This window comes from Neomonachus schauinslandi, chromosome 5 (genome assembly GCF_002201575.2).
Source record: "Neomonachus schauinslandi chromosome 5, ASM220157v2, whole genome shotgun sequence".
NCBI lineage: Eukaryota > Metazoa > Chordata > Mammalia > Carnivora > Phocidae > Neomonachus > Neomonachus schauinslandi.
Genome location: NC_058407.1, coordinates 140,952,323 through 140,976,086, shown reverse-complemented (window position 1 = coordinate 140,976,086; position 23,764 = coordinate 140,952,323). Strand labels below are relative to the sequence as shown.

Genomic DNA, 23,764 nt, shown 5'->3' with positions numbered 1-23,764 from the left:
CCCAGCTCCACAGTCAGCCTGGAGAGCAGGGCTGAGGACACAAGGGAGAAAGTGCTCCCGCAGATGCCTGGTGCATGGTGAGAGGACTCCGAGGAGTCCCCCCAGCCTGGCTCATGGGGCCCCAGGCAGAATGAATGGGCTCCTGATCCCATCTCTGCAGCTAGCTAGACACCTGCGGACAGACATCGGGCCTCGACCCCTGGGACTGGCACCCGGGCCAGGAAGCCCCACTGAAGGGTAAACTAGGAGCCCAGGATAGCTGGAGGCCCTGGCCAGGGAGCGGGTGCTGGGTGGGGGCCACTCAAGGAGCCTTCTTGAGCCCTGACATAGAGCAGGTGAGAGACGCATGAGGTGGGGCAGGTCTCAGAGCCCCAGGCTGGGACTGGGAGGCACCAGAGACCCTGCCAGAATCCCAGCTGGGCCAGGGAGTGAGGAGGGCAGGTACTCACGGGGGTAGATGGAACCATAAAAGTTACTCGGGCGTTCACGATCATACAGGTTTCGAGTTGGGGGGTGCGGAATCTTCACAGCTTCGCCAAAAAGAAAGGGGACGAGACAGGACCGGGTGAGAGCTCTTGCAGAGTCCCGCCCCGTCCCGCAAAGGCCCCTTCACTGTTTCCCCAGACCCGCCCCTCCACACACCTGCCGCCCAGCCCTTGCGGAAGACTCCTCCCACCTTCCCGAGTCTAGGGTTTCTCAAGGCATAGATATTCCCATTGAGGCCAGACCGCCACTGTGCCCCCGCCCCCACCTTTCCGTCCCTCATTGTGTGTGTGAATTTTTTTTTTTGAAGTAAAAGTCACATACCACAAAATTAACCATTTATTTATTTAAAGATTTTATTTATTTGACGGAGAGAGAGAGCGCGCGCACAAGCAGGGGGAGCAGCAGAGGGAAAGGGAGAAGCAGGCTCCCCGCTGAGCAGGGAGCCTGATGCGGGGCTCCATCCCAAGACCCCGGGATCATGACCCCAGCCGAAGGCAGACTGAACCACCCAGGTGCCCCACCATTTAAAAAAAATTTTTTTTAATTTTTTAAAGATTTTATTTATTTGAGAGAGAGAGAGAATGAGAGAGAGAGCATGAGAGGGGGGAGGGTCAGAGGAAGAAGCAGACTCCCCGCTGAGCTGGGAGCCCGATGCGGGACTCGATCCTGGGACTCCAGGATCACGACCTGAGCCAAAGGCAGTCGCTTAACCAACTGAGCCACCCAGGTGCCCTCCATCCTTCACTTTTTTTTTTTTTTTTTTTTAATTTTTTATTTATTTGCGAGAGAGAGAATGAGAGACAGAGAGCATGAGAGGGAGGAGGGTCAGAGGGAGAAGCAGACTCCCTGCTGAGCAGGGAGCCTGATGTGGGACTCGATCCCGGGACTCCAGGATCATGACCTGAGCCGAAGGCAGTCGCTTAACCAACTGAGCCACCCAGGCGCCCCATCCTTCACTTTTGAACCCAAGGCATCCCCTTCTCCATGTCCAGCCCAGAATCTCCATGACCGGCCACCCAGACCAAAGGCTGCACAAGAAGAGGTGGGACCGTGGGGGTGGGGCAGAGGCCGTGAGAGTGAAGATGCGGGTGAGAGCCCAGGCCTGCCCTTCAAGACGAGTTACAGGGGCACCGAGCTCCTTCCCATGAAGGACACCGGATTGTTCCTTCTGCCCGGACACTATGTCCTTCCCTGGGTGTCCTGACAATTCCCACTTCGAATGTCCTTTCTTTAAAGAGTCTTTTAGCTCAAGTGGTCATCCTTTCCCTCACTCCCATGTTTCATCCTACTCACTGAATTATTTATTTAGTTTATATCTTATGGTCCCTCATGGGGTAAAAACTCTAAGGGGGCAATAACTTTATTTTGTCCACATCGGGTCTCCCCAGTGGTATCTAAAGTACACGTGGAGCCAATAAGGACTTGGGAATGACCAGCTGAGTGACCAGGGCCTTTCGGCAGCAGGGTCAGCTATACAAATTCCCTTTTAAGGAAGAACTCGCTGTTCAGCCGCAGGAGCAAAAGGAGTCAAGTCTCACCTGTTGGCACCTCAGGGGCTGTTAGCAGCTACGGCCAATGGCGGGAGCGCAGGGGTGTTTGTTCAGCTCCCCACGGGGCTGGCCTGGACCTCATCAGATCTGCTTACTATCTGAGGGTCTCTGCTTGCTCCCTCCCTTTCCTCACCCCTGTCTTTGTAACCCTCCCACCCCAAACCTCTTGCATTCCTAACTCTGTCTCAAGGTCTACATCAACTGCTCCTTGAGTATGAACTAAGAACTAGCTCCAGTGTGCTTCCTGGGTTCTGCGAAGAGCAAATGCCCAGTTGAGGCGTACTCCCTGGCCCCCGCTCTGATCACCAGTTGGCACCTGGATCCCTCCACAGGTCTGAGGCAGGACCGGCCAACCAGCTGACCAGTGAGACTGTCTCACTGCTTCCCTGCCAGGTGAGGGATGTGGGCCCAGGGCACAGGTTCAAAATCGAGACCCAGTGAGTCTTGGAAACCCAGCTCTGACCCAACAGATGCCCTGGACTCGACAGGTCAGAACCCAAACTCGACACCTGACCCGGACACCTGCTCCTCCCAGGCCCTCCTCTGCGGCTTGCCCACCTCTGCAGAAGCCAGAACCAAGGAGCTGGGAGGCTCTCAATGGGAGGGGACCCTAAGCTCTGGCAGATGAGAAAGGTTCCCCAGGCCTTCAAGGCAGGCACACAGCACAGGCAGAGGCCCAGAGGCAGGAGACAGCTGGGCTCACTGACAGACGGGAAAACAGTTTTGAGATGCTGGAGGGAGGGGCAGACAGGGGACAAGCACCCCCTTCTCCCCCACCCCCCTGCCAGATTGGCCAAGGAGCCTGGACTCGGAGGGCAGTGCCCCTGAGATGTCCCCGTCCTAAACCCTAAAACCTAGGACCCTGAATTACCAGATGGCCCAATGTAATTGCAAGGCTCTGAAGAGAGAGGCCAGAGGGTCCGAGTCAGAGAAGGGGAGGTGAGGATGGAAGTGAGGTCGGAGCGAGGCCCCTGGCAGGTGGAAACGGGGAGGAAACAGAGTCTCCCCTAGAGCCTCAGAAGGAACCGGCCCTGCCAACAGCTTAGTTTTAGCTCTGTAAGACTCATTTCGGACATCTGACCTCCAGAACGAAGATAATAAATTTGGGTTAAGCCCCTTGGTTTGCGGGAATTAGTTACAGCAGCCATAGGAAACTCATAGGGATGGGCTCTGAGCTGGGGAGGGTCCCGGTCGCAGTGTGCATTTTAGGCAGTCCACCCAGAGCTGGTGAGGAGGGCTGAGGCCTGCGCCCGCCCCTGCCACATCCTTCTCCGTCCTACCCAAGTCCTGCCTGAACTTAGCCTTCCTTCCAGGGCACTTCTCTGAAAGTCCAGCCTGCTGACCACCTGTCTCGGCGCATCCATCCCCCTGCTGCGGGGGCACGGCTCACTAGGGACCAGCCGTTCCCCTGCCCTGGCCTGAGCTCCTGACTCAGTGCAAGCATCCGGAGGGCACAGGCTGCCCAGCTGCCCCTCAGTGTCCCCTGTGGGCCTGGCAAAGGGCTGAGTAAACGGCAGGACATGCTGGATGCTGATGTGAACAGACGAACGCATCGGGGGCCAGGCTGGACCTGGGGCGGGGCTCATGCGGGCTCATTTAGGTTTAGCTTTCGAGCTTGTTTTGGATTAGAATGTTCTTTCGAGTAAATAAATGAGCGATAAGAACAATCTGGTCAAAAGATCTGGCCATAGGCAGGTTTCTGATTGATTTCTAAGCTTTGTTGTCCCCAAGCAGGACAAAGCAGTTGAGGTGTTGTGATTCAGGCCTGCTTTGCTGCATGGGTCTCGAGAATGAATGAGCCGTTGGGAGAGAAGCCCCATCCCTCTGGGTGACAGCCCAGGGGAGGTGGGTGGAGAGGGGCCCTGTCTGGTGCCTGAGCAGGAAGAAGGGCCCCTCCACCAAGGGTGCACTTCCAGCCAGCAACCCTCAGCTGCCCTTGTGCAATGCCTCAACTGTTTGTTGCCGGAAGAAGGAGGCAGCGCCAGCCTGGCAATAAGTTGGGGCTCATTAAATATTAGCCACCATTGTTATTACCCTGCCTGGTGACCCCTGAGGCGTAACCTAACAGCAGCTGCTGCCCGGGGCTGAGCCTTGTCTGGGACGAGCCATGAACGCCACATGGGCCAGATCCATGCTGGGGGAATGCAGGGTTCAGATGGTGTCCTGCCCTCCTGGGTTGATGGGTGGTCCCCAAAAAGATACATCCCCCAGAACCTATAAATATAACCCTATTTGGAGAAAGGGCCTTCGCAGATGTAATTAAGGATCTTGGGCTCATCCCTAGTTAAGGAGGACAAGTGTCCTTATAGGAGACAGAAGAGAAGACACAGGGGGAAGGCCACGGGAAGACGGAGGCGGAGACTGGAGGGACACAGCCACCAGCCAAGGAATGCGTGGAGCCGCCACAAGCGGGAAAAAGCAGGAAGGAACCTCCCCTAGAGCCCTGGGAGTGAGCACAGCCCTGGGACACCTTGATTTTGGACTTCTAGTCTCCTGAACCGTGAGAAATTCTGCTGTCTCAAGCTCCCCAGTTTGTGGCCATTTGTTGCAGCCGCCCCAGGACACTAACGCGGGCTCTTCTTTCTTTGTCCAGCACCCCCAATTGAACAGTCCCCTTTCCCTACGCATCTGGTATTTCGTCCTCCAGTCAATAGGACAATGTGGGGTGAAGAATACCATGGGCAGAATTTAACCCTCCAGCCACCTTGGGGCTCCAGGGTCACCCTCACCCCCTGCCATGGGGCAGTGTATGGCTCCCACCCAGGGCAAAACTGAGAATTCCTCTTCCCAGAAGGAGAAAACCCCGAAGGGTGTGCACAGAATGTACCCCTTCTGGTATTGCCGGCCCACTGCTGGAGCCAAGGACTGGGGTTCCCAGTAGGAGCCATCTGGAGCGGGAGCCTTGATGCTGCAGCAATCAGAATAACTGATTCCATGTGTCCCCTACTAACCCAACCCTCACCTACCTGGGACACTAAGACACAAGCCTCCAGGGCCTGTCCACATCTCTTCATCATTCCCAACCCCTTCCCAATCTCCACCACAGGTTGACTCACTTTCCTGAGTTCCAACTGTGCCTGGCTTCCAGCCACCATAGGATCTTTGTACCTGCTATGCCCTCCACCTGGACTGCTCTCTTTCCACCTGGCCTCTTTAGCCAGCTAACCCCTATTCCCTCATCAGAGGCCTCTTCTTGGACTGATGTCCCTCTCACAACTCTCCCATCCCCAGCCCAGCATCCCTCTTTCGTGAGGCCACTGGCACCCATCCCTAGGCCAGCATCCTTTGTCTCCAGGCCCCTCCCCTCAGGTCAGCTATTCACTGCTATTCCAAACAATGGGGCCTCATCTTCAGGTTATTTGCTCACAGTCTGGTTCTCCCACTGGTGTGGAAACCCTGGGGTGATAGCCCATCTTTCTTTGCTCCCCACCACCTCCCCAGTGCCTGGTGCAGTGCCTGGCATACAGTAGAACCCCATTTCTGCAAGTGACTGTTTGAGGACCCCCCAGTCCAGGAAGGGGCCAGCTCTGAGCCCTGCCTGCACCTCCTCATCCTCCCCAGCAAAGCCAGGACATTTAGGACATGGGCTCCCAGGAAGTCCTGACACCTCTCACCTGTCATCTCCTTCTCAACGCTGGTCAAAGGCCGTGCCCCATCCCGGTTGGTCATTCGGCCCTTGTACAGGATCCCGTCCACTCCCAGAATGTCCACCTCAGCCTGTTAGATGGCCCGGACCCCAAGTCAGGGAGTGTCCTCCCCTGCATCTCTGGTACATGCAGAGGATCAGCAGACAGAGCACGGCCTCCCCGGGGTCACCCACGCCCAGGGTGTATGCCATACTCACGGTGTCATAGTCCAACACCTCGGGGTCCCCGTAGGGGTAGAGCGTTGACAAGTCATAGGAGTTGAACTTGAGGTTGGCAAAATTGCCAGGGCCGTCGCCCCAGTCCTTCTGGGACCCCAGCGAATCCAGACTACTGTGCTGGTCTCCAAGGTCCCGGAGCTGCTGTAGCCGCCAGTGTTCCCTGGGGTAAGCAGGTAGGACAGCAGGCGCTGGGAGAACCCTCTGCCCCAAAGCAGCATCAGGATGGGCCCAAGGGCCCGCCCAGTGGCAAGACAAGACTGGAATTTCTTCCAGCTTGAGTTTGGGGGGTACTTTGGGCTAGCAGGTGGATACGGACAGGTGCAGTCGGGGCAGAAGGGAAAACCAAGTCTTATGCTCCCCCAGACCCAGCCACCCCTGGGGGCCCTGGTCTGGCCCGACAACAGAAGGCTTTTAACCTGTGATCTCAAGAAGGAGTCAGGCATAGGAAGGTGGGGGTGCAGGCCCAGGCCCCCATGGCTCTCCCCTTTATGTGGCTGTGATTGTTGGTCAGCCTTCATTTCCCCACTTGGCCAGAAGTATCTCAGGCCAGGGTGCAGGAAGCACCCACAGAGCGTGGGAAGTCAGGAGGTTGAGGGTGGGGCCGGGACCCAGGGAGCCTGCCAGGTGTGCTGGGAAACTGCAGGTCAAGGCACCAACTCTGCCACCTACTAGTTGTGACCTTGGGCAGGTGGCTGAAGTTCTCTGAACCTCATTTCCTTCAACAACAAAATGTGGTGAAGATAGAATACACCTCAAAGGGAAGGCTTAAGGATTCGCCGAGGTCGGCTAGGGCAAAGCACTCAGTGCAGTGAGCTGAGACCAGGGCCCTCGCTTACTTCCTCCAGCTGGAGGCAGGCACGTCCATCCTAGCTCACAGGAGTGGTGAGATTTAAATGAGAATCCTTCCCCAACGGTCTCCACCCATAATAGATGTCCAATAAATATGCCCATTCCCTTCTGCCAGTGTCCTCTCCCAGGCCATCTGCTGCCCCAGCCACCTCCCCAAACAGCTCCCTTGCAGATGGCTGGCAATGCCCTGGGACTGGACTTGGCGTCTCTGCAGTCCTGCGGGCTCCTGAGGGCTTCTGCGGGGCACGCCCCCAGCCCACTCACCTCAAGTGTTGCTGCTGCAGGTACTCATAGGTGTTGGCGCTGGCTGGCCGCAGCCTCGAAAGCAGGTGGGCTTTGCGGATGGTGATGAGTGGCCTGTTGGAGGACAAGAGTTCAGGGGGAAGTGCAAGTGGCCAGCAGACAGCCCCAGCCTCCCTCTTCCTCCAGGAAGTCCACCCTTAAACCCATTCCTCTCTTTGGAGACGTCCACAGCACAGCCCGCTGCGCTCAGGGCCCTAAAGAGCCCCAGTGATCTTTGACACTCACAAAGAACAACTGTTCTGATTATAAAACTAAAAGCCAGAACAGGTGAATCCTAGAAACAGAACACAGATCGGAGGTTGCCAGGGGCTGGGGGAGGGGATGGGGAGTGGCCACAAATGGGGCTGGGATTTCCTTCTGGATAGTTGGTGAAAATGCTCTGGTGCTAGGAGGAGTGGTGGTTGCACAATATTGTTGAGGGACTAAATGCCCCTGACCTGCCCAATTTTAAATGGTTGATTTGTGCTGTGTATTTTACCTCCACAAAATATATATATATATACCAGCTCTCTGAGCAGAGGGAACTATTGTACACGTTGATCTCAGAGGTGGTTATAAAGGTGTATACACGTGTACAAATTCATCAGGTTGCACCGTAAACATTTACATACTTTACCATTTTAACCACAATAAAATGTTAAAGTAATATATACTGTCAGCATTTTAAAAAGGACAGAGCACAAATAAACACAAAAAGCTCTATAACCATGTGACAAATATTTTGATATGGGTCCTTCCAGTAATTTTCTGTGTTTATGTATTTTTTTTTTAAAGATTTTATCTATTTGACAGAGAGAGAGAGACAGCGAGAGAGGGAACACAAGCAGGGGGAGAGGGAGAGGGAGAAGCAGGCTTCCCGTGGAGCAGGGAGCCCAACGCGGGGCTCGATCCCAGGACCCCGGGATCATGACCTGAGCCGAAGGCAGACGCTTAACGACTGAGCCACCCAGGCACCCCTGTATTTTTTTTTTTTAACGAAAATAGGATCATGGGCAACCCCTTTGGGCCCCCTCCCTCCTTGGGAGCTTTATACTATCACTGCTATCACTCAATAAAACTTGCTAAAAAACAAAACAAAACAAAAATAGGATCACACACAAACTACTTGATTTTCTCATTTAAGTTATTATGAACCTTCTTCCAGGCCACTAAATAATTCTTCCACGACTGTGCCATCCAATATGGCAACTACTGGACACCGGCGGCTATTTAAATTTATGGTTAAATTTAAATTTAAATTTATGGTTAAATTTAAATAAATTTAAATAAAATGCAAAATTCCATTTTCAGCCGCATTAGCCCTATGTGGCTGTTGGCTACTGCGTTGGACGGTGTAGCTGCAACCATTTCCACATCTCAGAAGGTTCCATTATACCTCCTTCTACAACATGACTTATATCAGCTGATGTAAATGGACATAACTCATTCACCGCTTCAGTTTCCTTTCCTACTTTTTAAAAATATTATAAATAACGCTGCAACTAGGGATCTGTGGCTTTAACCAAAAAATCTGGATATAGGCTCAAAGCCCCTCCATGAGCATGGACTGATGATGTAGGGTGGTGAGCTTCGTGGGTCACAGGGGCCAGGCTAGCATGGGCGCTGCAAGATTCGGGCTCTTAAACCCTATGAGAGTGATTTTGGTGGTTCTTCAAAGAGTTAATCGTCAAGGGACCACATGACCCCGCACTCCCACCGCCTCCAGGTTTATACCCAAAATGCGGAAAGCGGGTGTTCCAGCCAATCTATGTACATGCATGCTCACAGCAGCACTAATCACAAGAGCTAAAAGATGAATCAACCCAAATGTTCATCAGCGTGTAAGTGGATAAACAAAATGTGGGCGGCTTATATAATGTGATACAATTCAGCCATAAAAAATGGAATGAGGCACTGACACCTGCCAGTGTGGATGAACCTTAAGAACATGATGCTCAGTGAAAGAAGCCAGAACCAGGTCACAGGTCGTATGACTTCATTCATATGGAGTGTCCAGAATAGGCAAATCCACAGAGATGGAAAGTTAGTGGTTGTCGGGCGTGGGGGAGACTGCTAATGGGTCTGGGGTTTCCTTTTAGGGAGATGAAATTGCTTTGGAATTAGAGGTGATGGTTGCAGATCATCGTGAATGTGCACCAAATGACACTGAACTGTTCACTTTAAAGTGGTGTGTGTGTGTGAATTTCACCTAAATAAATAAAAAGTATTAGACTCTAAAAATACATGCAAGGAAGTCCCACAAAGTTCAGCTTTTCCCCAGTTTCCTTCTATCCTTTTGCTTTTGGAGTTGATCTTGAGCATGGGACACAGCAGGCGCCAGGCAGGGCTGGTGAAGGAGGGGATGCCAAGTGCCCCTGCCCGGGACCGGGAGCAAATGAAATCAAGTGTACGGAATAATGTATACGGACGGACGGACAGATAAATGATGGACCTAGAACCTCCCCAGGCGGGTAGGTGGGGGGAATCCAAACAGACCGGGTGGGCGTGGGCGCCCCCTGGCGGCGGTACTCACGGGCCCGTCATCAGCTCCACTGGCCGGTCGCAGGAGATGCATTTCACCCGCTCAAACAGTTTCCTGGAAGACAGCCAGCCGTCAGCTGGTGCACGGTGGGGGAAGGTCTGTCTGTTCCTCAGGGTCAGGACCTCCCTCCACACCCTACTCCCCCGCTGACCTGGCCCAGCTCAGCTCAAGTCGGCTCTGCTGGCCCCTGCTGATCCCTATCCTGTGGCTGCCTGGGGCACAGGTAGGGGATAGTGTGTGTAGTTAATGTTCCTGCCCCCAACACAATGGAGGTCTTTAAAACCAGGGGCCTCTGGAAAGCTACCCTACACAGGGGATATTTGGAAGGATGAGTCCCTCTGCCTGGGGCTCTATCTGGATGGGGTGGGGGACATGGCAAGAGGGCTCCAGTCCCAGATCCCCAGGCTCTCTGTGAGGCCTTGCATGGCCCCTACCCTCTGTGAGCCTTGGTTTCATTTGTGGCAAGAGGGCTTTGGAGCATATGGGTTCCTGGAGCCCCTCGACAGCCAAGGCCAGAGCCCCTCGGTGCCCTCAGCTCCATCCCACCTTCACCCTCCTCCCCGAAGCCAGGAAGCCCCACCCCTTTCCCCTGGGTCCACAGGTCTGGAACCCTTCTTCCCAGAATCCACTGGGATTCCCCTCTGGTTTCCTCTCTGGAGAGAGGGTCTCCCCAGCCTCTGGGATCAGCACCCCTACCCAGGAGGGGCTCACTTCCTAAAGCCAGCAGCACTGTCAGGGTCAAATCGGAGGCCTTCAATCAGGAGCTTCCTGAGTACTTTCCAGATCTCATCCATGTCTTTCTTCAGACCATTCAAATCACTGTGGACCAGCTGCAAACAGCCGAAGGGAAAAGAGCATTTAGTCAACTAATTCACCCCCCCGCCCCCCCACCACCCTACCCCCACACTGCTTCACTCCAGAAAAGGAGTTGCAGCAAAGTTACACAGAGTGTAACAAGATTAAACCGAAACAGTGAGGGGGTCAAGGAAAAGGAAAATGACAAAAAGGAACCTTAGGTTAAGGTTCATCTCCTAAAGGATGCTGTTGCAAGTGGCAAAGTGAGCTCCAAACCCCCAGGTGTAGGCAACCCACTAATCCAGTTTTTGTCTATGGATTTGCCTGTTCTGGACATTTCATATAAATGGAATCACACAATCCATGGCCTTCGGTGTCTGGTTCTCTCACTCAGCATCATGTCTGCAAGGGTCACCCAGGTGGCAGCATGAATCTGAGCTTCATTTCTTCTTATGGTTTGAATAATATTCCACCACAGTTTGTGGATGGATAGACCACAATTTGTTTATCCACCCATCTGTTGATGGACATTTGGGTTGCTTCCACTTTTTGGCTATTATGAGTAATGCTGCTATGAACATTTGTGTACAAGTTTTTGTGTGGACCCATTTTCATTTCTCTTGGGTACACACCTGGGCCTGGAAGTGCTGAGTTGTATGGTGACCCTATGTTTATCTTTTTGAGAAACTGCCAGACTGGTTTTCACAGTGGGACTCGTGAATTTTTAAATCCAGCATGTGACTCTTGATCTTGGGGTCATGAGTGCAAACCCCATGTTGGGCGTAGTTTACATGTTCCTTTTTTTTTTTTTCAAGATTTTATTTATTTATTTGACAGAGAGAAACACAGAGAGAGCAGGAACACAAGCAGGGGGAATGGGAGAGGGAGAAGCAGGCCTCCCGCAGAGCAGGGAGCCCAACACGGGGCTCGATCCCAGGACCCCAGGATCATGACCTGAGCCAAAGGCAGATGCGTAACGACTGAGCCACCCAGGCGCCCCTGTTGGGTGTAGTTTAAAGTGTTCCTTCCAGTGCCCACAGTTTGGTCTCTAAACACCACTCCCCACTAACAGGAACCGAGACTCTGTAGAGAAATGACTGAATCAGGTCTGAGGAAGGGAATGTTGAAGATGAGCCTGGAACATTTTGTCCTTTAAGGAACCAAGGCCGCTTTCTGAGACAGAGGGTCAAGTCAAAGGGCTCAGAAGCCGGCTCACAGGCCAAAGATGAGAACACGTAAGTGACAAAAGAAATAGTAACTTAACTGATTGAGCGAATTGAATACATTAAAACTCATGATTCACAGTGACATTCACAAAAAGAAATTAAAAAAAAAAAACAAAAAACCCCCCCCAGAAACCTCCATTTGCCACCATATATTGGAGGTGTCTTTAGCAGTGATATCATTCCTGAACACAGGTAATTAAGGAAATAGCTCATCATTGTTCTTGTCTTTCCTGCAAGAACCATATTTCAGGGTAATTGGCTCAAGCTGATGAGGGAGAGCTCTTCTTTATGGATTTCCAGCTGGTAAATGGAGAAGCAATGCTAAGATTAGAGAACTCACCATTTTGCAACCATGAAATAACCAGTTCAGGAAACAATTCTCAATTTATGAGGAAGGCACTAGAAGAATGGCCAATGAGGCAATAGACATTTCCAGGGTGCCAAAGGGTCACCCCCAAATCACTTGCTGCTTATAAGGCGGGAATGTACCTTTACAGTGATGACATCAGCCTAGCATCGCTGGGCTCTGATGAATCTGCTTCACCACTGAAGGGACCACCGGCCAGCATGACCTACCTGCCGACCCGAGGTGACACAAAGTGCACAGCACCCCAAGAAGACTCTTTCCCCCAGCTTCCTATTTTGAAAACTTTTAAATCTATAGAAAAGTTGCAAGAATAGTCCAAAGGACACTTGGACATCCATTTAATCAACTTTTAACATTTTACCACATTTTCTTTATCTGTACATATGTGTATCCATTCATTTTCTGAATCATTTCAGAGTGAATTGCAGACATGATATATCACCCCTACCTATAAAAAGTTAAACAGAGGATTACCATATGACCCAGCAATTCCACTCCTGGCTATCTACCCAAAAGAACTAACAACAGGCATTCAAACAAAAATGTGTACGTGTATGTTCACAGCACCATTATTCATAATAGTCAAAGGTGGAAACAACCCAAGTGTCCATCAACAGACGAATGAATAAACAGAATGTGGTCTCTCTTGTCGATGGAATTAGTATTCAGCTATAAAAAAGAATGGAGATCTGATCCATAAATGAACCTTGAAAATACGATGCTAAGTGCCAGAAGCCAATCACAAAAGGTCACAGTTTGTATGATTCCATTTATATGAAATGTCTAGAATAGGCAAACCCACAGAGACAGAAAGAAGGCCAGTGGTTCCCAGGGGCTGGGGAGGTGCTGCCTAAATGGGTATGGGCTTCTTTTTGGGGAGATGATAGTGTCTTACCACCAGACAGAGGTAGTGCTTATACAACACTGTAAATGTACAAAATGCCACCGATTTAGTCATTTTAAAATGGTTAAAGGTTAACCAGCTGGGTGTGGAGCCTGCTTGAGATTCTCTCTCCCTCCCCCACCTCCCCATGTGTTCTCTTTCTCTAAAACAGAAAGACCATGATACCTCACTCATAAATACCGTAGTACTCATGAGGACATTTTCTTTTTCTTTTTTTTTTTTTTAAGCTTTATTTATTTATTTTTGAGATGGGGAGGGGCAGAGGGAGAGAGAGAATCTCAAACTGACCCTGCGCTGAGCATGGAGCCTGACGTGGGGCTCGATCTCACGACCCTGAGATCACGACCTGAGCTGAAACCAAGAGTCAGAGCCTCCACCAACTGTGCCCCCCCACGCCCCCCCACCGTGAGGACATTTTCTTACATGACCGCAACGCCCTCAGGACACCGAACACACGAACAGGAATTCCTGACTTTGCACCAATTCCCAGCCCATGTGTAGAGTTGGCGCAACTGAACCAGGACACAAGCCAGGTCTCCTCATGAGCTGCGTTTGGTTGTTTTGTCTCTGGAGACACTTGTAATCTAGAACAGTGTCTGTCTCCACTCTTTTCCCCACCCCATCATTGAATTATTGAAGAAAAGTAGGTCAGTTTTCTGTAGATGACTGGACTCACTCAGGCTGCGATTCCGCACTGATATGTGTGACTTTTATGAGGAACGTGTCCCTGAGAGAAACACGTCCATATCTGTTTTGCTTGTCGTTACATCCACTGTAGGTGCCCACTGCGCAGTTGATGAACGAACAAATCCTCGCTTTGTGGAGGAGGAAGTTGAGGCTCAGGGAGGTCATACCACTTGGGGCCCATGGCCGCTCAGGGGGAGCTGGGACTTGCACCCAGGGCTGCTGGACTCTGAACCCAAACTTCAGGAGCTGCACAGCACTGTAATTGTTGGTTTGACTGTTGCTGTCTCTCTACTGGACAGTCCTGATCAAGGCAGGGGCTGGGACTCATTATCAACATTTCTCCAGAGTCTGGCTTATCACAGGTGGTCAGTAAATGACAGAAGAAGAAATAAATGATCAGCAGATCTCCCCCGCCCCCCACCGCCACCCTGCCATGCCCCTTTGCTGGGCCAGGCAGGAGAGTTATGGTAGTCAGCCTCCAAGGTGCTCCTGGCCCACACCTCTCGGTCCTCACACCCTCTCACACGGAGTAGGGCTCGCCTGTGGAACCATAGGATGCTACGGAAATGATGTGGTGTGGCTGTCCTAGAAGACAATACACAGCTCCCGTAGGGCTCTCCTGGGTCACTCGCTCTGGGGAAGTAGGCTACCATGTTGTGATGCCACTCAGGCAGACTTGAGGAGAAGTCTGAGTGGCAAGGAAGTACAGTGTCTTGCTGACAGCCACAGGAGGGTGCCATCTTGGAAATGGCACTTTAGTGGTCTGAAGCCCTGGATGGCCTCTTGACTGCAGCCTCATGGGAGAATCTGAGTCCCTCAGCTAAGCTGCTCCCCAATTCCTGGCCCTCAGCAACTGTGAGCACTTGTCGTTTCAAGGTGTCACATTTCAGGGCTACTTGTTACGCAGCAGGTGACGGCTGCTATAGGGTACTCACCTTGGTGCTCAGGTCCTTGCTCAGCTGCTCCAGAGCTTTCTTCCAGTCATCCTCATGGGTCACGACCCTGAAGAGCATGCCCTGAATCATCTCGTTCAGCTCTGTCACCACTGTCTCCAGGTCGGCCCGGCTCGCCTTGCTTGCCAGGGTGCTCCTGTCAGCTTTCTAGAGACACAGGGGACTCAGGGAGCCAGGGATGCTGGGGTGGGAGCAGGAGGAAGTTGGGGGATCCAACCACTCTGGTCTGTGTTTTTTAGTCCGGGACCCTGAATGCCCGGCCTTGGTTTAAATTCAACCTTGGGGTCTAACTGGCTCAAACATGACCGTCATGTCTAAGCCAAGGTCTTCCTGTGGATGGAGAAGCTGGTGCATGATTTTTAAGTTCACATAATAAATTGTCATTAATTCTGAGTCACTGAAAATAGGAGTTGACAGGACAACTTTGGGGAAGCTTCCCTAGCCTTTCTATATGAGAAAGATGGAAGGAAACTGTGGGAGGTTCTCTGCCTGGTTTTTGTCTTGGCTGGATGACTCCATTCCCCTGGGTGGGAGAGCTGGGCTCAGGATGCACAGGCAGGAGGAGAGAGGAAACTGCTCACTCATCTCTTTCTTTCTTTCTTTCCTTTTTTTTTTTTTTTTTTTTTAAACATTTTTGTTCCCCCCCCCTTTTTTTTTTAAAGATTTTCTTTGAGAGAGAGAGAAAGAGAGAGAGAGAGACTGTGCATGAGTGCAAGCATGAGCTCAAACATGAGGGGGGAAGGGGCAGAGGGAGAAGCAGACTCCCTACTGAGCAGGGAGCCTGATGCGGGGCTCGATCCCAGGACCCTGGGATCATGACCTGAGCTGAAGGCAGATGCTTAACCGACTGAGCCACCCAGGCGCCCCCACTCACCTCTTTCAACTCCTGCTCCATCACACTTTTGTCCACCTTATGCATTTCAAGGTTTTTAATTTGAGCATGGACAATCTAAGAACAGAAGAAAATGGCATGTTCCCCATCCCTGGATACCTTGGAAATAACGTCTTCCTCCCACGTCCACACCTGCCACGCTGCTGGGAAGGGACAATGGGGCCAGGTGGCTAGCAGGTAGGGTGGGCACGTCCAAAGGTGTGGATTCCAGATGACCAGATCAGAAGGGAAGGAACGTGAGCCTTGGGACAAGATGTCCCCTCAGAGGTGGCATCATAAGAACTTGGTGGCACGGGGGGAGGGGAGCAGACTTGAGGAAGGAAAATGTAAACGAGTGCTAACACTTTGGTTCCCTGGAAGTTTGAGGCAAGTTCAGCTCTTATCTGTAATGGGGTCCCGGTGAGAACCGGAGTCTATTTATCCACCAAGCACTTACATGGCGCACATGCTGTGCCCCAGTGTTGGGGGGAAACTCTCATATCCTACCCCCTCACTCCACGAAGAACCAGCTCCATCCGTTAACTCTGCCCGCTCTCCACCTTCCGGACCCTCCCTGTGACAGCAGCAGCGGCTAACCTGCTTGGGAAGAGCCTCAGAGCCTCACACCTTCTGAGCCATGTCCCCAGAGCCTTGTCCCCAGCCACATTTTCTCCAAAGCTGGAAATAGGCTTCTGCTGCTTCCTTGATTTCTGGTTTCCCTCTCACCATTAGAAACAGAGCCCCCAAACTTTGAGCTGGCACCTGGCAGCCGGAATCATGAATTCATTTCACACCCTCCTTTATAGCTCAGTATGACCACTGGGGTGTAAATGGAAGTGGGCAGGAAGTAGGTAGGAAAAATAAGAAATATTTAATGAAGTATGTCCTCTCCACTGCCGGCTTAAAGGCAGAGTTAATGACTGGAGCACCAGTAGCCATCTTGTTCCTTGAGGTGAGCTTGGGAATGGAAGTCATACACCATGGAGTTCTATACCAGCTCTGGACCAACCACCTCTGAGTTTCTTGACTGTGAATGGGAAATACACTTACACCTGGTTTAAGTCAGTTATTTGTGGGCGGGGGGAGAGATTAGGTTACCTGAAGTTGAACCTAATTCTAATAAATGCCAAGTTCCATTACATCCACCTTGCCTGAAGATGGGTCCCCCAGGTCTAGAATGGGAAGTGGAGGTGTGGAAGGAAGGCTCTGTTTGGGCCTCAAGTCAGGTTGCTTCCTCCAACCCCACATCAGCAGAGAGCCCTGACCTTTTGGAGTCATCAGGCCCAATATTAATACTTACATCTCCACTTGGCTCTTTCTAGTTAAAATCTAGAAATAAAGAGGAGTGATTAGGCTTAGATCTTCTAACTTCTACTGTTAGGGTCACCGGTGTACTGGGTTGATTAACATCTTCCCCAAAATCCATGCCTTCCCAGAACCTGTGAACGTGGCCTTATTTGGAAATAGGGTCTTTGCAGATGTATTAGTTAAGATGAGGTCATACTGGAATCCATCGACTGATGTCCTTATAAGGAGATGAAGACAGACACACACAGAGGGAATAGGGAAACAAGAGATTGGACGAATGTGGCCACAAGCCAAGGAATGCCTGGAGCCACCAGAAATTGGAAGAGGCAAGAATCCTCCCCCAGAGCCTTCCGTCAGAGCAAGGTCCTGCCAACACTTGGATTTTGGGCTTTTAGCCTCCAGAACGTGATGGAACAGGTGCCTAGTGTTTTCGATCATTTCTTACGGTAGCCCCAGGAAACAAATACACCCAGTCAGTGGGAGAACCGGGATTCAAACCCAGGCCTATCTAACCCATAGCCAGGGCTCTGAACCCTAACACCAGGCTGCCTCCCGTCCAGGTGAACCTGACTGGCTTCTTTGCCTGGATCGGTTTCCTGCTCTTTCAGGGGGCACTAATCCCATGCCTCTCCCACAGCCTGGAGAGACAAGAAGTGGTATCTTCTGGCTAATTCTGGCAGAGTCAGCACTCCGTACCCACTGGCCACCTTATCCGTGTCCTCCCGCACCAAGCCCAAACTCTGAATATCACCGTTTGTTCCAGGAATGGTTTTGGAATGTAGCCTCTGGCTTATGGAAGACACTTGTCCCCTTGCAAAACGCAAATCACGTTTTCCGTAAGGTCCGTAAGAAAGAGTTTGGCCCCACTTATTTTCAGGCTGGGTTCTCGGTGGGAAACTCTCAGAGAAGCACGCCAAGGGGACGGAAACATTTCCGTCTTGACTGGATGGTGGGGGCATGGCTACACAAACAGGCGGACGTGGACTGAGCTCTTAGACTTAAGACTCGGGCATTTTGGGGCACCTGGGTGGCTCAGTTGGTTAAGCGACTGCCTTCGGCTCAGGTCATGATCCTGGAGTCCCAGGATCGAGTCCCGCATCGGGCTCCCGGCTCGGCAGGGAGTCTGCTTCTCCCTCTGACCCTCCTCCCTCTCATGCTCTCTGTCTCTCATTCTCTCTCTCTCAAATAAATAAATAAAATCTTAAAAAAAAAAAAAAGACTCGGGCATTTTACTGTGTATAAATTACACTCCAGTTAAAAATAAACAAATGCACCGCTGACCCCTCCCCCCGAAGGGCCTGGAGGGTGTCTGTCTTGCTGACTGCAGCATCACCAGCCACTAGCAGGGTGCCTGGTGCAAAGTGGATGCTGGTAGCAGTGGCTGAATGACTCAGTGAATGAATAAGAGGATTTCTTGTGCCACCTGCTGTGTTCCTGATGTTTCTCGCAGACATCCAGGGAGAGCGTCACATCTCCAGATGTTGCGAGAGAACCACGGTGGATGGGTCTGCCCTCCCTCGTTTCCCCGGGAAGGGCTCCACAGGGCTGCTGATTTCTTATCGCCTGTATTCATTTAGGAAATATTTAACGAAACATGGGTTGTATATGGAACCCTGCTCCAGGTCCTTCCAGGGTTAACTTTTATAAGCAACGGATTCCTGTTGGCACAGGGGCAGGCAGCACAAAGGCTGACTTGTTCTGTTTGGCACTGTTTGGTCAGGCCTTGTCCTCTGCAGTTTCCCTCGACGAGCGACAGCTACTCGGAGGCAGACAGTGAGCGACTCCCTCCCCCGGCGTAGGGCGGGCCAGAGCGCTGGGCACACATCACGCATTCGCCGGGCGGGCGGGCGCTGGCTCCTGTCTCCGTCGGGGGAGGCACCCTGCAGGGCACGGCAGCCCAGCCTCTCCACAGGACAGGTGACAGGGAGGGCCTGGAGCTGGCCAGAGACAAGGGAGTTCCCAATCTCGGCATTCACAAAAGTCTGTGCCGGCAAGCCTGCGGCCCCTCTGGCCACACACAGCACCCTCACCCTCGCTCAGGCTACGACTGGTTCCCCTTTCAGGAGTTCTTTCCGCACCAAAGGCGCCCTGTGTGTGTCGTAGCCTGATTCCTCTGTGTCATGGTCTTGGGAGGGGGAGATAAGCCTTCGCCTTGCGCCTCCTACATCCTCGTGCATCCCACCAATAGCCCCCTGACTTGGAATCGGAAGCCCCCATGGAAACCATCTCCAGTGGTTTTGTGTGGGGTTTTGTCTCTTATACTCTGAGGGAAGGTCACCTCCTCCTGCTAGGAATGACTCTGAGTCCTCCTCCAAAGGTCGGGGACACCTCTGAGACAAGGCACGGACTGGACAGGTCCTGAGGACCATCAGGTCAGGGTCATCAGGCCAGCTGAGTCAGACCCTCCAGGCCCTTGGGAGTGGGTGTTGGGCCGAGTGAGCCCCAGCTAGGCGCTCTGTGTCTACACAATTGTGGGGTCAGCAAATCTGCCGTTCCAGAAAGACACCCCCCACCTCGCCCCATGCCCCAATGCTGAGAATTCACCAACAATCTGGCTTAGGGGAAACGTTAGGAACCTAACAGTTGATGCAAGAAATCCTCTTATTCATTCACTGATTCCTTCAGCACATTTTGAGCATTTGCTATGCGCCAGGCACCCTTCTGGGGCGGCTGACCCAGTGGTCTGTAACACAGACATTGCTCAGGCCCTCTTGTTTCTACGTTTGGGGGTGCAAGTGGGGGTGGTGGGATTTGTCTGTTTCCACTGAGGTGTAATTCACACAAAGTAAAATGCCAGTGCAGTGGCCCTGGTTTCCCCACCATTGCTGTATCCGTGAGACCTTCAGGGAGGGTCCGAATGTCCAAGCGAGGAGCCCTCCCTGCAGCTGCCCACCCAAGCCCCCAGACCTTCAAGTCATCCAAGCGAATCTGCAGCTTCTCCACTGCCCTGTCCAGCACGATGTGGTGATTCTTTATCTTCTCTATCTGGTGACCCCAAACTGTCTTGAGTTCCTCCTCCTAAAAGGGGGAGACACGGACACAAAGGCCTTTGCTTCTAAGGTCACCATGGCTGGGGAAGGGGCATGAAGAGTATACCAGGCCAGCACGTCTCCAGCCTGCCACCTCGGTGGCCCCCAAAGACCCTTGCCATGGGAACCACACAGGCACAACCCACTGGGACCCCTGCACCTGCCAGGTCTGCCTCCTCGGCCCCACTGACTCCCCCAGGCTGCCTTTCAGCTATGGGCTGTCCTGGGTCAGGGACTCTGCCATCAGCCCGCCTCAAGCCGCCCATCCCCTGAAGCTCTTTCTGCCTGGGGCACTCGCCTTTATCCTGGATCTCTGGAGGCTCCCGATCTTTTCCTGCAGTATGTCCACTGTCGTCCCAAGCTTGGAGGAGGCTCCCATATTAGCTGAAAGCAAAGGAGGGGGTGGCTGTCTGGGGCAGGGATGGGGAAAGAGGCTTCATCTAGAGCTCCACCTGCTTCTGAAAGGAGTCGCTGGAAGTAGTACTGTCCAAAGCAAGAGAATGTGAGCCTAGGGGCCTCTAAGGTCATTTAAAATTTTCTAGGAGCCACATTCTTTAAACAAATCAAAAAAGGAGGGGGCCCTGGGTGCCTCTGTCAGTTAAGTGTCCGTCTCTTGATATGGTTTAGGTCATGATCTGAGGGTTGTGAAATTGAGCCCCCCGTCTTGAGCCCCCCATCAGGCTCCATGCTCAGCGAGGAGTCTGCTGGAGATTCTCTCTCTCCCTCTCCCTCTGCCCCTACCCCCACTTGTGCCTCTCTCTAAAATAAATAAATCTTTGAAAATAAAAAAAAGGAACAGGTAAAATTAATTTTGATATTTTATTTAATCCAATATATTCAAAATAGTATCATTTCAATATGGGATAAAAAGAAGTGAGATATCTTATGTTCATGTTTTCATATTGTTTTTAATATCTGATGTGCGCTTCACACTTAGAGCACATTTGTGCTGGACCTCGCCCCATGTCACATGCCCGATAGCCACGTGTGCCTCCTGGTTATCATATTAGACAGCACAGGCCTAGGGAGGCCTCTCTGGAATTTACTCCCCTCTCAGTAAAGACCCTGAGTTGGGGCACCTGGCTGGCTCAGTTGGTAGAGCATATGACTCTTGATCTTGGGGTCATGAGTTTGAGCCCTGTGTTGGGAACAGAGGTAACTCCAAAAAAAAAAAAAAAGGTCCTGAGCAAAACTACAAAGCACCTTATTTATGAGAGTATATGAAGTGCATTATCTCACCACAAGATAGAAAGGGGGATTTAACAAAGAAGGAGGCGGTAAAAAAAAAAAGTACCCTATATCAAGTTCCCGACAAGAGGTTAAAAACTAACATACAGGACACACCTAGGAAGGGAGGAGAAATCTGAGCCAAGATAGGTTTACAAACTATCTTGAGTTTTCTTAACAAAAATGGCAGCTGGTCAGAAGTAGAATTTGGGCTATTATGGCTTTACCTTTTAAATTTAAATCTATTACTATCGTGTTCTCAGCGGCACACCAGTATTCACTGAGAGCAGCCTAGTTTATTTAGCTGGCTGAAGTTCCACGTCTTCTTTCCAAGATTTGTAGAACAGCACTGCCAATTAAGGGTAACGCCACCTATAGACTTGACGTAATTCAACTACTGTGCTTGGCAGGGAGCAAAAAAAAAAAAAAGCAAGATAACGGTTCAAACAACGTAGGGCAATGGGCCTCACAGTGGGTCCCCTTGGCCAGCAGCAGAATCAGCTGCTGGAATAAGTGAGACATGCAAATTATTGGGCTCTGCCCAGACCAACCACATCAGAAGCTCCAGGGGTGGGGCGCAGCCCCCTGGGGATGCTGAGGGGAGCACAAGGTTGAAAACTACTCAACTAGGCTATTCTGCCCTCCACTCCCCTCAGCGAGCATTTTGCCCGTCAAAGGCATAAAATCGGAGCATAAATCTATCGTTTCGGCTGCCACCCAGAAAGCTTCTGTGGTCTTTAAGGATACGTATGTTTGCCCGGCAGTAGCTCCTAATCCCACACGGACCACATCATCTGGGGTCTGTTCAGTGGGTCATTCTGGTGGGATCCAGACTTATTGAAACATTGTACAGTAGGGCTGTGTTGTATGGACTGTGGAAGGGGAGTTTTCCAGAGTCATTGTGACATGCGATTTTCCTTCTTCAGGGCCAGCGTTAGACCCTAACCACCCCTCTCCCCTATGAGAAGACCTCACGGTACATTCATGGTGAAAGAACAGACTAGTAAGAGGCAGATGCTGAAGCCAAAGGAATGAACGGCTAATGGTTAATACAGCTTTTGTTGGGGGAGCTCAATGAAGGAGATGAGGGACTTCTCGAAGGCTGCAGGGAGGGAGGGCCTGAACCAGGCCAGGCCTACCTAGGTAATTCAAGCGCTGTTGAAGGGTGGATGACAGCTGGGCAAACTCTTCTTTCAGGGAGTCGTGTCTAATGGGCATCTGGGCTATGCGGCCCATGGAGTACCTGACGGCCGTCTTCTTGTCTTCAGGGGTCATAGCCTTTTGGGCAGCCAGCATGACCTGGGACAGGGTCCTTTCAGGAGGGAGGCTGGTAGCAGGGTACAGCGGAGAGAGGTCCTCACCCAACACCTTCAAATCCTCCACCTCTGTGTCCTCAGTGAAAGCCGAGGCCCCGCGAGAAGAGCCCGCACCCAGGCTGTCTGCGAATGCCCCTAAGGGCCCGGATGCAGCCACGGACGTTGCTATGGTGGCCAACTTGGTGGCAGGGGCATCCCTGACAGCCTTGGCGACAACCTCGGCTCTCCGGGCCGCTGAGGTGGCAGCCGTTGTGTAGGAGGCCGCGGCGGCGGCCGCGATGGCTGCAGTGGTCTTCAGGCGCTGAAGGGCAGACTGGGGAGTCTTAGCGGGTGCTTCTTTGGGGACCCCAGCCCTGGGGGCCCCAGCCCCGGGGGCCCTGTCCTGAGGGGCTGGCACGTCCTGGGATACATAGTCTTCCTCAATTTCTGAGACAGCTGGGAGCAGGTGCACCTCTGCCTGGCCAGACTGTGACTGCAGCAGACAGGGCCACGCTGAGCTAAACTCCCTGGCTGGCGGTGGGGACCTGAAGTCCTGGGACTGTGCAGGCTCCAAGAAGCCTGAGCCCCAGAAGGGCCACGTGCTAGCCCTGGACAAGCCTCTGGGGGAAGGCCAGCGTTCTCTCGGCATAGGCTGAAGCCCTGGGGCAGGTGCACGCCCGGGGGCAGTCCCAGGTCCAAGGGCAGGCCAAAGTCCAGGGCCAGCCCCAGGTCCAAGGGCAGGCCAAGGTCCAGGGCCAGGCCCAGGTCCAAGGGCAGGCCAAGGTCCAGGGCCAGGCCCAGGTATGAATGGAGGCCAAGGTGGTAGTGTGAACCCCGGTGTCAGACTGGGCCCCGGCACAGGCCCCGGAGCAGGCATGGCCTCGGGCCGTGGCCCCGGTGTGGGCATAGACCCGTGCTCAAGCCCCAGAGCCTGCCCTGGCCCCTGGGACCCAGTGAGTAGAACAGCTTGGTCATATTCCTCCTCCTGTAGCTGCCTGGGGGTCTCATAATGCCAGATAGTCTCCAGTAACCTAGGGCTCTGGATGGCCTCTGAAATCTGGACACGACCAACAGCTTCACGGTACTCGGTGGTCTGAGGAAGACCAGTATCCGGGAGCTGCTCCACCAACTGCCACAGGTCCGAATCCTCAATCTGTGTTGGACCAGCTCCTCTTGCAGAAGTTCCCTGCAGAAAAGGGGCGAGGCTGCCCAGGGCTGCTCCAGGCCAGCTCAGCGGTCACCCTGCCTTCCCCGACCCTCTGCTGCTGCCCCTCCTTTTCCTCCTTCACTCACGGGGTTGAACATGGCCTCGTGGAGGCTGCTCCAGAGCACCACGTCCTCAGCTTTGGGGATGGTGAGGATTTTGCTCTGGAGAGTAACCTGGGGGGCAGGAGAGGAGGTTGAGAATGAGGGGTGATGCCCTCGGGTGGCTCCTTTGTCCACACTTGCCTTTCTAGATTGTGTTCTCTTCCTTACTCTTCCCTGCCCGCAGCACCCCCGCCTGGAGGTCAGGGGAGTGGGAAGGGAA

General features: G+C 52.5%; 1 protein-coding gene across 1 annotated transcript in view; it reads right to left on the bottom strand.

Moving 5' to 3' along the window:
• Positions 1-23,764, bottom strand: part of C5H16orf96 (chromosome 5 C16orf96 homolog) — a 36,813-nt gene that overhangs the window by 461 nt on the left and 12,588 nt on the right. The window contains exons 4-16 of the mRNA XM_021698011.1: positions 23,530-23,616; positions 23,096-23,422; positions 22,081-22,729; positions 20,013-20,098; positions 19,593-19,703; positions 15,381-15,455; positions 14,489-14,653; positions 10,286-10,404; positions 9,566-9,628; positions 7,015-7,107; positions 5,881-6,061; positions 5,651-5,753; positions 450-530 (exon numbers count right to left, since the gene is read on the bottom strand). Coding sequence (XP_021553686.1) covers positions 450-530; positions 5,651-5,753; positions 5,881-6,061; positions 7,015-7,107; positions 9,566-9,628; positions 10,286-10,404; positions 14,489-14,653; positions 15,381-15,455; positions 19,593-19,703; positions 20,013-20,098; positions 22,081-22,729; positions 23,096-23,422; positions 23,530-23,616 — 2,140 coding nt within the window. The remainder of the gene's footprint in view (positions 1-449; positions 531-5,650; positions 5,754-5,880; positions 6,062-7,014; positions 7,108-9,565; positions 9,629-10,285; positions 10,405-14,488; positions 14,654-15,380; positions 15,456-19,592; positions 19,704-20,012; positions 20,099-22,080; positions 22,730-23,095; positions 23,423-23,529; positions 23,617-23,764) is intronic.